Here is a 16,400-nt window from a genome sequence, read left to right on the forward strand (position 1 = left end):
TGTAAATGACTAAGTTTGTGATAATTTTTACGACAACTATAGAAAAGTAATATATCATTCCAGGCCACTTACACTTGCCGTTCCTGCTTGAAATGCCATTTTCTCCCAGTTCTCTGGGGATTGATACTTTCTCAGATTTTAGGTCTCTGATTCACTGCTGCCTCTTTCAGTGGGTCTGCCCTGATGGCCCTAATCTACGGCATTCTTCCCAGTATCAGCTCCTGAACGACTCTAAACCAACACACTGTTTACCTCCTTCTTGGCATATTACCGTCTGGAATTACCTGCCTGCCTGTTCACTTCTTCCCTGCTGTTTTCCGCTCAAGGTTGGAGGCTCCACCGCATCAGGGACCCTGTTTGTGTTGTTCGCAGGTGCGTCCTTCGCTCCTTGAGTAGAACCTGGCAAGTAACAGGCATCCAACAAAGACTTGTTGAGTAAGGGAATGGATTAGACCAGGGACATGGCGATCTCAGGCAAGTCGGAGCCTGAGCAGAGCTCTGAGGTGTGAACTTCCTATGTGCCTGGGGAAAAAAGTCCATGTTTCCAATGGCTGAAGCCAAAAGAGGAAAGCAGAAAGAGATGGAAATCAAGAAACAGGCACAGGCGTCTTCCTGTTCCCTCTCCCTTCCTCTCCCCGCCACCTCCTCCCCTTTTTCTTCTTTTAAAATGTCATGTGACTGTATCATCTGAGTACTTGGGAGTTCATAGTTTTTTAGGAAAGGAAAACTAATTGAGTGAAGAAATGACAAAATCAACAAGACTTGGCCATCAGTTGGATGTAGGCTGAGGGAGGAGAAAGGGTGTCTTCCTGTGTTCCTAATCTGTGGGACTAGAGTAATGGTGACAGTGTTAATGCAGATAAAGAACAGTGAGAGATAATGGTTTCATTTTGGATTCCTTGAGTTTCATGGACTTGTCCAGAGAAAGATGTTCAAAACAGACACTTAGAAACACAAGTCTGCAGATCTGCAACTGAGGAGGAAAGCCTTGACTGGAAACCATGAGCATGTAAATGGAAGTAACATCCAGGGCTCTAATAGTTAATACAGTCCAAGAGGATGGGCAGGACGGGAGAGTGCCACTGAGACGGCGCTGGAAAACATAGTAGCTCTCTGAGAAAGTTAGGAAAGGAAGTTTGGACAGAAAAGGGGGGTATAAGAGAAGTTTGTGGGGCCAGGAAGTCTTGGGAGAATGGAGTTTCCATAACAAGGGAGTAGTCAGAGCATCAAATACTACAGGGAGAAAAGACGGAAGGTCTTTGGGTTTCTCGATGTCTCTTGTGGTGCTGGTGATGATGTTCTAATGAAGACGGTCAAGTGTACCTAGGAGTTAAGAAGTAGAAGGAAAAAAGGAAACTATAGAAGATGAGTAGTTCAGGGGAATCTTGGGGCTTTCTTTTTTTTCTTTTTTTGAGGATAGAGAGGAGGACACAGAGTGATGTCCTGAAGGGCACACAAAGGATGGGACGGAGAGTACAGAGGGAAGGACCGACCCTGAAGGTGCTGAGGCATCTCTTCTTTGGAGACTGGAAATACCGGTGTTCGGCCGGTCTAAGAGCTAGGAGGTGAGAATACTCACTTCGGAGTCAGCATTTCTGAAACAGAACCTAAGTGTTAGTCTACCACTTGGTAGCTGAGCAAACTTAAACCGGTAAGCTCCTTTGAATCTTTACATAGGATTCAAGGAAAATTATAAATAACTTTCAGGGTTGCTGTGAAAGTGGATTTGGTACAGACTTACCCAGGAGGCAGACATTTTTCTGATATGTGCACTTGGGAGGAGCTTATTGAAATTGTGATGGGCTTCTGAGCTCCCCACTTAAGCACTAAGGCCTTGAATTAGTTCGGGGACTGAGGAGTGGTTGGGTCCCCTCTGCCGAACGCAACCACATCTATGAAACCAACACACCTGCTCAACACCTGTGTATGCGCTCCTCTTTTCCGAGTTATAACGTAGGACCCTAAAGCTGATCATAGAGGAAAAGCCCAAGTCAGAAAGCTCATGAAGACGAGCTAATTTATCACAGCTGTCCTGAAAATATTTGCTGTGTCCCTATCACACCATATGCTTTTGGTTTGACAGGAAGAAGAGGCTGAAACTTGAGTGAACCATGAGAGATTGAACTGTGTTCTTTTTTTTTTTTTTTTTTTTTTTTTTTTTTTTTTAGATTTTATTTATTTATTTGACAGAGAGAGATCACAAGTAGGCAGAGAGGCAGGCAGAGAGAGAGGAGGAAGCAGGCTCCCTGCTGAGCAGAGAGCCCGATGTGGGACTCGATCCCAGAACCCTGAGATCATGACCTGAGCTGAAGGAAGCGGCTTAACCCACTGAGCCACCCAGGCGCCCTTGAACTGTGTTCTTAATCTTTCTTATAAAAGTGAAAAATTTAACTGAGAAGGACGGGCTTACAGCTGCTTGGAAAGTTGGTCCCCCTCTGGAATACATCTCCAGAGATTCTAGCTCCATGCTAAAATTCAAAGGTTCTTGGATTTCCTCTATAAAAAGTGATAGTGTATTACTTACCTAATTGCTCTCTATCATATCTTTCTCTGAATTTCTATTGGCGTTAATACACCCACACATGTTTATACGCTCCAGCTTATGTTTCTTTGTTTCACGTGAATTTATTTTTTTAGCATGTACATGTGTACCTTAAAGGCAACGGGCATGGCTTCCACTTCTTTTGGGTCGTTGTATCCCTCAGTGCTTAGTGCCGTGCAAGGTGCCTGACCGCTGATGAGTAACTGGAGACCGCCGACGCCCCTGTGTTGTATGGAGTAGCCATTCCAGGTGGAGTCAAGATAGCAAATGTATTGCATTATGTAGAACATTCTGAGGTCATTAAGTTCTTGGCGAGGCATGAGCAGTGGCCCAAAGTTTATGAATATTGCTGGTAAATGGCTTGTGTCACTGGGACTGTCACAGTCCCTGAAAAACTAATGTGGGAATAATAACACCACCATTTCCTCTTATGTAGCTCTTTGTAATTTGGAACTTAGTTAATAGCATATTCCTCGTTTTAGTGTCACTAAACCCTGCACACAGGTCAGGGCAAAGCCCTTTCCTCAAATGAGCAAATTGGAGTGCCTAGAGATAAAGGGGTTCATGTTTACGAAGTTGGTAAGTGGCAGAGCCACTGTTGGAAGTGAGGCTTCGAGTGCGGTAGACCTCCCAGCCCTTCACAGGGACATCACAGACCAGTTTTCAACAGAATAAAACTTTCTGGGACAAGATGGACCTGCAGATGTGTTCCCATAAACGAGAGATGTGGAGAAACCCAGAGATAGTCTTAAAGTATGACACATCCCAAATTTATTTGTCTGAAACAGTCCCTTTGCCTGGACTTGACTTGGGCACAATTTGAATCATCCCCTTCCAGAATCTGGGAAAAGAAACAAAACCTGGCAAGGAGACGAGAATATGTCCTCTTCAGTCAAAAGAAAGGGTTAAAATTCGATCCTTTGCAAGTGTAAAGTAGACAAGAGACCTGGGTGATCTTGACACCAAAATCGAGGCTACACGGCTGTATTTCCCCCCTAATGTCTTTTTCAGCTTATAGGGAAAAAGTGAAGCGGCGTGTGCTTAGGGGAAGGATTAGGGAGGGGGGAATAGGAGTAGTTTCTTCTAACTGTCTTAAAAAAAAAAAAAGAAGAAGAAGAAGAGAAGAAAAAAAGAACTAAAAGTTTGTTTCTGTGATTAAGCGCCCATTTCTGTTTAAAACATAAACGGAGCAGGGACAGTTGGAGGCTCGGAGACGCAGAGAGGCGCGCTCTGATTTGGCTGTTTACCATCAATCAGACCGTTGCTTGGCAGACACTGGATAGTTATGAGCCTGAACAAGCTGAAAAGGGGCAGGAAAAGAAGTGGAGGCAGCATTCTTCCTATTTAAAGCTGCATCGCTTGAAAAAAGTTTTCTCAGACTGTGCTGGAGCTGGTGCTGGGAAGGGGGTTTGCAGAGGCTGCCCCGGCCCAGCAGAGAGAGCCCAGGCCGGCTTCATGGTGCTCCAAGAACCTTAGAGTCACTTCTCGCTCCCAGCAGGACCCGCATGTCTCACATTGCGACGAGATGGCACACTGGCTGCGAGCAAGCCCTCTCCTCCTGCTGACCGTTTTACTAGGGCGGTTCGTCTCCGCCAGAGCCCAGGACGAAGGCGAGGATGGTGAGTTCGCCCTTTGCGCTGCTTGTGCTGTGTCCTGCGGGTTTGGGATGGGGATGCACAGCCCAGGGGAGGGAGAGGGCGCGGGGCACTTGCAGTGGGGAGTGGGGCCGGGCGCGCAGAGGAGCACCTGGGAGCGGCCGAGGACGTCAGATTGTCTGCAGACCCCGCTGGGCAGAGGACACCACGGGGTACTGCTGCCCAAGTCCCTCCGGGCTGAGTCCTTTTCGGCCGCAAGGGGAGGGGGAGACCTTTGAAAGGAAAGCGGAGCACTTGAAACGGAGCCCTGAAGGCAGGGTCACCAGAGGGGCTCTGTCCTCGGGCTGGGGCAGCGGACCTCAGGCCGCAGGATTCTTTGTGTGCAAGGACCTCTGCGGCCACTGGGTGACGGACTCCTCTTTGTCTCCGGCCGGGCTCTCCTCCCTTCACAGACTTTCCTTCTGTCCGTTCCCATCTGGGATCTTAAAACTGCTTCTGCTGACCCAGAGCAAGTCCCCTTTACCTCCCGTGACAGAGGCTGAAAGAAGCCAGATTCCTGAGACCGTGTCCCCCTCCCGGCTGCACCATCAGGACAGGGGGGTCCCTGCCAGATGGCGGAGGCAGCACCCCTGCCGCCTTTCGGATGAAGTATCTCTCATGGAGCACTTGCAGGGACATTATCCTTTAGATGCAGGTTTCCTGTCTTTTTCTCTATTTTAAGACGAACCTTGCCTGTTACCGACTTTTTTTCCTATGCAGTTTGCTCATGTGAGGGCTGGGTTTGTGGTCTGCTTAAGCAAAATGCCTGGTGGCTATAAAATATAAGAAAATTCTGAATTTGGTTCCACTGATTATTAAGTCCTTGTTCTTCAGACATGTTCTTTTTCATAATAGGCCATTATAGATTTTCATGATTATTTAACATCAAACTCAAGCTTTTACAACTTAGCACATGTAAACCTTTTGGTTACTGTCTTTCACATATACTTTCGTGTTTATAGATATGCAGATGTCTGTATATGTTTTTAAATGCCTACTTCTGTGTCTTTTTGCTCTGAAGATGATCATAAAATTAGTCTAGAGGCCACGAGTTCTAAGAATCATTTTCAGAGTGAAAATAAGAATGTGAGATGAAGACCCAACAATCTGTCCAGAGTCCCATAGAGGGGGCACTTCCAAAAACTTGAAACTTTTTATGTTACTTTTTATGTTTTCAAAAACGAGGCAATTTACAAAAAGTAAAACTCTTCCGTTTCTTTGTATTGGTGTGAAAAACATGCATTGGTTGGAAGGGTGGGGAAAAATACTTGGGATGTAGACGTCAGGAAAGGGGAGAGAAAAAACAGAAAAATTACAATAGAAGCAGCAAATCTAATTACTAAGGGGACAGTTCACTCCCCTCCCCCACCAAAACAATCAACAACTTTAAACTTAACACAGCGCTCCTTGTTAATATTTTAGAACAACTTTTACAAAGTGTGACAATAATTGAGCATGGGAATAAACGGAAGGTCTGTCTCGTAGGGTGTATGGAATCGGCCACTTGTTAACAGACTTCCCCAAATAGCTGTAATGACTCTGTAGGTGCTTCTGAAAAATAAAGAGAGCTTATTTTTCTTATTATTAATTTACACAAATGTTAGACGTCTGTTATTTGGTGCAAAACTGCCTCATCTCCATACCAACCTCTGTTCCCCCAGTGTAACCAAGAGCACAGCAACTGGAATCCCAAATATCAGATTTTATAGAAATAGTATAATTCCTCGCATTCACATCACAAAAAATAAATCCCTCTGCCTTATTACTCTACCTAGGAGAGTATATGTGATAAAAATTCAATAGCGAAAGAAAGTAGTATGGCCCTAACGAAAGGTGATCTAGAAAAGAATTCCAGGATCCAGTATTCTGAGTTCCGTGACTTGGACTGACTCAGGGGCGTATTTTGGTTTCAGTTACATTGAATGGATACTTGGCAGTACTCTGTTTCCCCTGTTCAGGCTTGACACAAGCTTAATAAACATGTCAGAGCTTTGAAACTCCATGTGATTTTAAATTCGGGGAAGAGTAAGTTCAGGTAAATGCTTTAAAGAACGAACTAAGGTACACATGCAAAGCAAGTATATTTTTCAAATTTTAGCTATAACTAAGTCATATAATGTGCAATTGAGTTTGCATACAAATATGTCCCCTTTGAAATGGAAAAACATGTTATCACATGTAAGTGGATATTTACACACTTTGATATTTTTCTTTTTAATACTTCAAGGTGTATCTCTAATCTGTTTGACTGTGGTTATTTACCGGAAGTGTAAACATAAGCCTAGTGCCTGCCTGATAGAAATACTTATGAGCAATGAGGTAAAAGTAAGCAAATCAAGTCTTAGGCCTTTTAGGTCCAAACATTGCTACTTATTAGTGAATTTTAAGAACTGAAAAAAATAAAATAAAATAAATTCCTAAGAACTGAAAGGAAGTTGGGCTAACATTAATTGAAACTGTTAAGCAACCAGAGTCAGAGTTAGAATGACAAAATCAGATTTTGATGAGTTTTTGGGTACCTATGTTTGTGATGGTGGTGGTAGGGAGCTTTAAAAGGGTTTCCCATTTGTTTTTTGCAGGAGAAAATACTAGTGCATTTATAATAATTGTTACATTCCTAAACAAACTTCTAATACCTACTGAGTTATACACATTCTTGTTATTAGAAATGGACAGACTTAATCTTAGAAAATCATCTTTGATATGAACCCTTGATTTCAGCAACAGAGAAGAAACAGAGAGGAGAAAAGGTGCTGAAATGTCCCATTTTATTTCCGGAGGCCAGGCAGGTGCCGTAAACAAGTGGAGGGTGTACGTGGTTGTGCATCGGTAGGGGATGGTGGGCCGGTGGAGAGCTGAAGATGCCTGCCCCCTTTAAGACCATTCAAAACTAACGTTTTCAGAAAGTACTGCCTAAGCCAAATGCAATATGTCTGAGTGCCAAGTTTGGCTCATGGACCATAAATCTGGAACCCTCTTGTTGCAACCCTACACTGATATCCTGGACCCAAGCCAACTTCTGATTACTAAGAGATGAGGGGCTGACAGTCCTTTTTATATCAAGGTCTCTTTCATTTTATTATGCTGCATCTGCCATTTATCTCATCATTAAAATACAAATCTGAAGACACAAATGCTTATTGCTCAGCCTTACTTGGATCAGACCACTTTAAAGGAAGGAGAGAATATGAATACATAGCTCAAGATACTTGACCACGCATAAATTGTTTTAAACTCAATACTGATAAAGTAGATACTTTGGATTGTGTAGGACAGGAAAGCTTTTACGGTGGATGTTTTTATCGTGGTTCAGCTGCATCTAACAGAAAGCAATAGTTTAATTTCTTTTTTTTTCCATTTTTAAAAGAAGCTTTTAGTGAAGGAGTGAAAGCCTGGTATATGAGCTTTACAAAGTCATCAAAGACTCAATCTCTTTCTAGTTCTTTGCTTTCATATCCCTAGGGTATAATGCTCGAGTGATGGTCCTAGGTGGCTGCTGGAGTTCCAGCCATTACATTTACTTTCCAGGCATCTGAATAGAGAATGAGAGGCAAAGGCGGCGATTCTCTCTCTTTTCATGGAGACAATTAGGCCTTCATTCCATTTCAACTTATAGTGGCTGGAATTTAGCCATCTAGGCACACAAAGCTACAAGGGGGCAGCTAGGAAATGTAGTGTTTTAGCTAGGTAGCACTAGCTGTGGACGCTACTGAATAGAGTTATGTTATGAAGGATATGAAAGACAGAATAGCCGCTAGGAAGCAACTCCAGTCCCAACCCCAGTGAGTGTCAGTCACTTTCTGTGGAACAAGTCTTCTAATTTCAAGGGGCAGGATATAGTTGTGTGATCAGATCTACCCTGGTTATTGTTCACTTCTGAGTAGTGTGTGAGACTAAGATCATTGGAAGGCACTGAAATGAGTCTGCAGTTCTTCGCTTCCTGATTCTGTCCAGATAAATTGAGAAGTATCTGTAACTTCTACCCAAACTAAACTGAGGCTTTACTTTGAAGAGTGTATCTCTCTCTCTACATGTAGACTGTAGATCGAGAGATAAAGACAGTATTTTATCTTTAAGAGAGAGAGAAGAGAGGAAAGAACATGGTGAGAAGGCAGAGGAAGCGAGGGTGGAGGGTCTTTCCAGCAGACTCAGCCCTGAGCCTCAGAGCCTGATATGCGGCTCAGTATCAGGACCCCGAGATCACCACCTGAGCCGAAACCAAGAATCAGCCACAGTCAACAGACTGTGCCACCCAGGTGCCTCGATACAGATAATTTTTTTTATAAATACAAATATATATTTTTATAAATACAAATAAATACAAATATTTGTCTTTGTATAAAGAAATATATGCTTTGGCCATGACTCTTTGGGTTAGTGGTAAACAATCCACAGGTCCACATTGAGCTGGCTGTGTGGTCATCTGAGGAGCTTGTTACCAGTATGGATTCTGGGCTCTTTTCCTTTCCAGATACCCCGACTTGGCAGGTTTGGATGGGATTTGGGAAGCTTTCTAGGGGATTCTGATTCATGTTGGTCAACCACTGTGTGACATCTCTGCCTAACACTCTTGATCTTGATGTGGGCCAGTCAGGTTCTTGTTCCAAGACTACACAGCTGTGACTTGGTGGTAACTTGATACTCCAGTTATTCCTTTCAGTTACAGGTCTGCCTAATTAAAGTTCATAGATAAACCACTGCAGATTCACTGTCATTTCTGGAAAAATAACTCCATGCCCAAACCCCACTGATAGTAGCTTATGTAAATTGTTCTACTATACAGTGGATGCATGTTATTGAAATATATTTTAATAGGTGAATGTGGAGTTTTCATTTTCTCTCTTTTACTTCATATTCTTCATAATTTTAGCACTATCACCGCAGACCTACAATTCATGGGGTTGATCATTCCAGAAATGCCCATAATGCTGGAAATGAGGTAAAAACAGAAAGAGAAAGCTTTGTTTTGAGGAGCTGGGACTTACAAGATTGGAATCATGTTAAACTATGATCACAGGAAGAAAACTATTTAATTAATGTACTCCTACTTGAAGGACAATCCATATACATCATCACTTGGCCTTTTATTACATTTATAAAATGTTTAAAAGTCAGTCATTTTTTGACCTACCATTTTTTGCTCTGAGGTCACATTGAAAAATTTAGATTTACATATGAGATATGTAGTAATGGTAGGGAAAAGTCTAAAATTATTAGTTATTAAGTGATTCATTATATAAATTTGGCCAAGTTGTATAAGTTTATATAAAATAATGGAGTTGGGAAGATACTCACAATTCAGCTTTTCTCTTGATTACTTTCCATGTAAATTTCATCTAAATTCCCTGTAAGACTGTGGAGTCATGATAGTCAGTATTTTTAAAAGTATCTACTTTTGGCATTTGCTGCAGCGAGAAGACTATCCTATGGAAAATTTTGCCTTAAAGTTGTAGCCACATTGCAACCTTAGTGTTTTTATGATAGTTTATTGAAATGTTCAAAACTAAGCCCTTCAGAAGAAATCAAGGTGTTTTCATCTTATACTGTGACTATATTCTCTAAGGAACGTGAGTAAGAGAAATCCCACTAGTGGTAAGTAATTAGTGGGATTCTGATAGCATAAGATTCTTCTTATCCATGTGCCTTCTACAGAGAAGGTAGCAACATCAACAATATTAATGAATTCAAGTGTCCCTGTAGCTCTGTGATGTAATGTTCAAACTCAAAAATGTTTACATGCTTTTTTTTTTTTTTTTTTTAATTTCTCCTGGGAAAGAGAAAAGACATCTCACAGTTCTTTCTCTCTCTTTCTTTCATCTTTTTTTCTCTTTTCGGTGTCTGCTCAATCAGAATTACAAATTCAGTTGCAAGAGACAACAAATATATTCTCAGTAGAGATGTTGCTTGCACCATAAGCATCACAGCCTTAAAGTCTGTGTGCTTGAGTAAAGCAGCCCAGTCTGGCAGTCATTGGGAAAACACCTGGTTCTGGTCCATCTCTGGTGTTTAGGAGTTCTGCAACCTGCAAAGTGTGTTTTAACCTCACCAGACTTTTGGGTCCTCATCTGGAGTTGGGAAAATGTACATACCTCTGTCAGTCTGCTGGGACTCTTGGAACTTACCCCTGAAGGTGATTTTAAAACACTTGACTGAGACACAGAAAGTGATACTACGATCTGATTTCAGTCATCACAGATACAAACCTTAGTGGCATATTTTTGACTTTTACCTAATCTTTGAATTTGTTTTGAAGAAGCTTCTGGATTTGTTTCCCTTCTGTAGTTTTGTCTGTTTCCCACTTCCCAGGGGAACTCGCTCCACCAGGCGTCCTCTCTTTGCTCTAAGGACAGCCACTTCCTTTCTCTGGGGTCTTTCCCCTTCTCTGGTAAACAAGCCCGGCTCCTCCCCGGCCGTGTCTGGCTGCCACCCTGTCTGAATTCTTCGTCCAGCTGCTCTAGGAGACGCACACTCTCTGCCTCTGTCTCCAAGCCCCCTCTCATGCCCGTGCGCTCCGATTTTGTCTCCTCTACTCCGTTAAGCTGGTCCAGTAAGCTGAGGACTAAAATGTGTGATGTTCCCATGGGCCCCTTTAATCTGTTTCATCAGGCTTTCTCCATTATCTGATACAATTGACCACTCTGGCTTTCTTGAAAAACTGTTCTCTGAAAGTTCTCCCTCGAGCTGCCTGACCTTTTCCTGTCAGCCTCCTGGGCGACTTGTCCCTTCTTCCTTCGCCCCTCCCCCTCTTTTCCCTCACAGGATCTGGTTCACTGGTCTTCGCTGCTTATTCTCTTCCCGGATCATCGGGGAATCACCTCCCTCAGGATTCCACTTAACAGCGAACGGCTGAGAATTCGCAGATCTCTCTGCAGTCCTAACCTTCCCACCTTCCGCGGACGGGCCATAACCTCTTCAAGTTCAGCGCATCTAAAACTCGACTCATGAGCGTACCTTCGAGACAAGAGCATGTTTCCTATGTATTCCTTATATCAGGGAACGACAACATCATCGTACCTGCTCACTAAAGCAGAATTCCCATCAGTCACTTAATGTTACCGTTTTATCTGCTCAATATTTCCCAAATATACCCCTTTTCCCTCTCTTCTACAAATGCCTCGGTTCAGGTACAATCAAATCCCTGGATAATTGCAAAAGCATTTGAATTCCTAGCCAGGCCTCCTATGTGGCCGCTTCCCACTCACGTGTGTGTAGAGCTCCTCTGTTGCTGCTGTGACATCAAACTGAACTCTGATCACGTCATTGCCAGCTCCGTCACCTGCTGGCTCCTGGAATCCGAGGGAAACAATCATGTGCAGGCTCCTGGGCATGGCATATGAGACCTTCTACGATGGGGCTCAGTTCCAGAATCTTAGTCCTACCGTAGCTGTCACTCCCTGCCTGAAAACAAGAATTCGCGTGTAGTTCCCAGCTCCCACTGCACACGCACATGCCCTGAACCTTTTTCCTACTTGCCTGTTTTCCAGGTCCCATGCCATGTTATTAATTCACTTTATGTATTAGGCACATAATAGTTATTCCCTGAATGTGTACCAATTAGACATTATTTTAAAAACTCCAAAAATATTTCCTAGCATTTATTCAACTATTAGTGAACTTATATCAAACTCAGTTTTTACAAATTTGTATAATCTTGCACAATTTTTTATTTCTTTATGTCTTAGTTTCTTCATCTGTAAAATTGGAATAACCATATCGACCTCACATAATTATTATGAAGATGACTGTATATATAAACCGCCTATGTAGTGTGGGTCCTGACAAACAGCAGGAGCTCGTTAACTGATCGTTGATACTATTTCTCCATTACTGTTTAATTACACAGCAATGAAAATAACGCATATTAGGTGATTATGAGGATGAAACTTAGATATCATAGGAAAATAAAAGAAACAACTTTTGCTCCCAAAGAGATGAAAATCTAGTGTAAAACTTAAAATGCAATTTAAATTTACTTAAAATGTAAAACTTAAATTTTACCTACCATTATAGTATGGTCATTCTGATAATACATCAAAATATGCGACTCATTTCTAGCTGGGCTATATTCTAAATCCATTTAAAAAAGTTACTCTTCAAATAGTAGAGCTTTATTGTGTGGCTCCTTGTGTAGGTTTATTATGGGGGAAAACCAAAGAAACCAAAACATCTTTCCATCGGAGACTGTCTCGTGGCCCTGCGGTTTGAAGCGTCCCCCGCCCTCCCCGTGTCACACCCACACTTCATTCTCTGCCGTGGCTTCCCCTGTGTGAGCCAGGCACGGCTCCTTCCAGGTTGCGGGGCTACCTCACGCCTGTCTACGAGTTTCGGAGTTTATTTTCTGAAACTATGATCGTCATAAGAGTCTCTATTCAAGTTTAGAAGCGTGTTTTCCACACCGCATGGCTCTGGGGGGCATCAGGAATGAGAGGAATCGCTTCTGGACACAGGGATTGCCGAGGCAGCTCCCAGGACCGTGGGGTCCTGCCATGGGGGTGACCACCGTCTCCCGGACCTCGCAGCAAGCCTCTTCGTTTTCCAAAGTCTGCTGGTTTCTTCACTTCTTTTACTCCCAGGAGAATTTTGTGAGGTCTACTCCAGAAGGCAGAAGCTGGTGTAGGAAGTAGGCACGGTGTTCACACTTACTCGTGCTTTCCTTTCTTTCTTTCTTCTCAGTTTTTTAAACTTGAACAAATGACGGGTTTGACTTAGAGGGAGGTCTGCATATGAAAACTTGCCAGGTAATTTGTAGCTATGAATTCTTTTAATTGAATCTGCATTATTCAGTATGGTGGTTCTGTGGCCATCTGTTTTAGATTCTTTCATCATGAAATTCTAAAAATGTGGGTGGGTTCCATAGCAAATAAATTCATTTATAGAGATTTAATATTTTCATTTATCTTAAATAGCAGTCATGCTTACTTTTGCTCCTGAGGTAGTGGAACCTGTCAGATTCCTGTTTCTAGTTTGAAGTTATTTTTAAGCCATTTCTCTCTCATTCATTGCAGAGCTTTATATTGAAGAAATGATTAAGTTACAGTTTTTTTATATGATAATTGTCTTTCTCTGATTGACTTATTTCACTCAGCATGATACCCTCTGGTTCCATCCACGTCGTTGCAAATGGCAAGATTTCATTTCTTTTGATGGCTGCATAGTATTCCATTGTGTATATACACCACATCTTCTTTATCCATTCATCTGTTGATGGACATTTAGGTTCTTTCCATAGTTTGACTATTGTGGACATTGCTGCTATAAACATTCGGGTGCACGTGCCCCTTCGGTTACTACATTTGTATCTTTAGGGTAAATACTCAGGAGCGTGAGTGCTGGGCCACAGGGTAGCTCTGATATAAGGAGTTGAGAGGCAGGGCGGAGATTCGGGGGTAGGGAGGGAAAAAATGAAACAAGATGGGACCGGGGAGGGAGACAAACCGTAACAGACTATTAAACTCAGGAAACTGAGGGTTGCTGGGGGTAGGGGAGGTATGGGGTGGTTGGGTTATGGACTCTGGGGAGTGTGTTATGGTGAGTGCTGGGAAGTGTGTAAGACTGATGACTCCCAGACCTGTACCCTGAAACAAAAAATACATTATATGTTAATAAAAACTGTTACAGTTTAATTCAGAACGTCATCTTTCTCATGTTAATGCTAATTTTTGAGCTAGAATTTCTGGTAGGATGGACTGGTGGACACTGAGATTAACTTGTTACCACAGAAGATGAACTGCAGAAAATAGTTCCTCATTTTCTGGCCTTTGGCTATAAACACAAAACCTCTGAAGTTTTATAAGGAAAGTTGATACTTTATTTTGAGAAGGCAGAAAGATACTGGTCATTCTGAGGCAAATGAGTGATTCTGGTATAACAATTTTCTTTTACATGAATTTGTAGTTAAAAAACAAAACAAAACAACACAAAGCAAAACAAAAAAACTTGGGCCTTGAAGGAGGAACCACTGAACATTTCCTCAGGGATCTTGTGTCCAAGCCTGAAGGAGCTACGTTATGTCTTTCTGAGTGTTCATTTAAAAAAATCTCATTTCTTTCTCTAACCATTTCCTATTTCCCCTCAAATCTTGACATCTGCCCATTCGATTAGGCGTGTGTTTGTGCTTTTATTTTTCTCCCTTAAGCATAGTAAAACTGAACTGAATTTTGCTGAGAAACAACTAGTAAATTCCTGAACAAATGGAGTTCTCATGAGCCTGGGAAGATCTCGGTCTTTTTACAATCTGTTTATTTTACTTAAAAAAAAAAAAGAAAAAAAAGTGGGATAATTACTTTAGAGAATGAGACAGAAATGAAACAGAATTAGTGCTGTAGAGATTAACCAGTGACTACATCCAAAGTTCCGTTGGCAGTGCTTGTGTTTGCAGCGGGGAGGAGGGCGGAATAAAATTAACTTAGTACGTTTATGATAATTAAGTTAGTATTTTGGCGTCTTCAGCATATAAATAAGTATGTTTCATAAACTTGTGGAAGGTCCACTTACCTGAGCTACCTGGTATTCCTTCCACATCTGTTCCATGGATGCAATGTTACAAGGTCCTAGAAGAATGAGCAAGTTCAGTTCTAGAAAAACAGTTTTAAAATAGATGACTTTAGTTTAGTTTTGTTCTGTTTTCAGAAAATGTGCTTTCAAGCTCCTTTCTGTCTGAAGGGAAAGCGCTGAGAATTCTGCATGAGAATTGGGGTCTCACACTGCAGTTCTGCTTGGATGTTGTCAACTTCCCAAATTTTGCTTCAGATTACAGACTTTTCCCTGGAGCCTGGGCTCCCACCAAAACTTGACTGTTTTGTGTCTTCTTCTCTGCTCCTCCATGAGAAATTCACAGCGCGTGCTTTCTAGTTACTATTTAATGCCCAGTATTAAGAATATGACTCCCTTACAATGAGAGCCAATTATATGATGAATTGCCTTTTGCAGTCTTTTTTTCCCTGTTCTCTGACCATCAGAACCGGTGGATACTGTGGTCCTGGGCGACAACTCCACTCTCAGATCGAGTCTGTGTCTCACGCTTTAGGCGGATGCAACAGGGCTGTCGAGGGCGTTCTGTACTTGCCCATGGACGCTTCCACAGTCAAGACATTACAATCACTTCAGATCCATTCTAATGAAACTAGAAGTTGCCTAAGTAGAATCAAATTGGAAATTTGCCCACCACATTCCTACTGTTTCTGAAGAGGACTTTTGAGTTTCTTCAGGGTAGAACCCCGTGGTAGTACATCACACGGAAGGCGTCGGTGTGTGGAAAGATGGGCTCTCTGTGGGTGCACAAGGGTGCGAGTTAGCATCTCTGTAATACACTAAAATGGAAGTCACCAAGCTAATGTGAGACTTCATGATTGGACCTATATCATATCTTGTGAGATTTATTTAGAGAATTTCAAAGAGGTTGGGGACGTTTGTGACATCCATTAATTTTTCTTCTTTAATTTCTCTATTTTTTTACCCTATATTCCTAAAACATCACCATTTTAGAATAAAGAAATAGATGCTAACATGATACTATATTTCTTTTTCTTTTTTTTTTTTTTTTTTTGCGCCAACAGCATATATACTGTAGGTTGGGCCTGTAGATAGAAGGAAAAGCTCATTGTTTCAGTGAGATTTTTTTTCTTTTTGATTATAGGAAATTCCCTTGGTTCCCAACTATTACCATTTTTTGATACGTAGAGCCTTTAACAGTTAGCAATTTCTACATTTCAAACTTCTCCTTTTCCACTTACTTTCCATGGGCAGTTAGTGCATGGTCCGTGGAGTCTCGCGTGTGGGTCCTGATCGGCCATTTGAGCCGTGTGACCTTGAGCAGGTTGTTGTTTTCATCTGCATATTGAGAAATTGAGTTAAAATTCCTCTCACTTTAAAGGCACTGAAGAAAAGCAGGTGTTCCTAATACTTAGGTTGATTCCCTGATTAGACCATTGCAGGCTGTTTTCTGCTGCCGTAATTGAAATGATTTCCTCCAGTGCCCACCCAGTTACTCAGGGTGACGGGAGAAAGACTGCGGGAGCAACGACCTGTAGGTCGTTGGGGGCAGAATGGGACGTTAGGGGAGAAGCATAGCGGGGAGGTCTGAAATGGCAGTAAATAAATGTTATTATTTAATGTTTTTCCCTTGAGCCAGGCCTGGGCCCACCTCTCGATTACTCACAAAGCAGGTTAGGAAATGCAAACCCCCCAAGCCCCTGAGAGTTATACTCTGGTATTAGGGTGCAACC

General features: G+C 42.2%; 1 protein-coding gene across 2 annotated transcripts in view; it reads left to right on the forward strand.

Annotated features, from left to right (window-relative positions):
• The first annotated feature begins 3,759 nt into the window (after positions 1-3,759).
• Positions 3,760-16,400, forward strand: part of COL5A2 (collagen type V alpha 2 chain) — a 137,419-nt gene continuing 124,778 nt past the window's right edge. The window contains exon 1 of one of the 2 annotated variants that reach the window (XM_059168630.1): positions 3,760-4,161. In XM_059168630.1, the coding sequence (XP_059024613.1) occupies positions 4,068-4,161 (94 nt within the window). In that variant the 5' untranslated portion in view covers positions 3,760-4,067. The remainder of the gene's footprint in view (positions 4,162-16,400) is intronic. The other variant, XM_059168629.1, reaches the window with a different exon arrangement.

Source organism: Mustela lutreola, chromosome 3 (genome assembly GCF_030435805.1).
Source record: "Mustela lutreola isolate mMusLut2 chromosome 3, mMusLut2.pri, whole genome shotgun sequence".
Lineage (NCBI taxonomy): Eukaryota > Metazoa > Chordata > Mammalia > Carnivora > Mustelidae > Mustela > Mustela lutreola.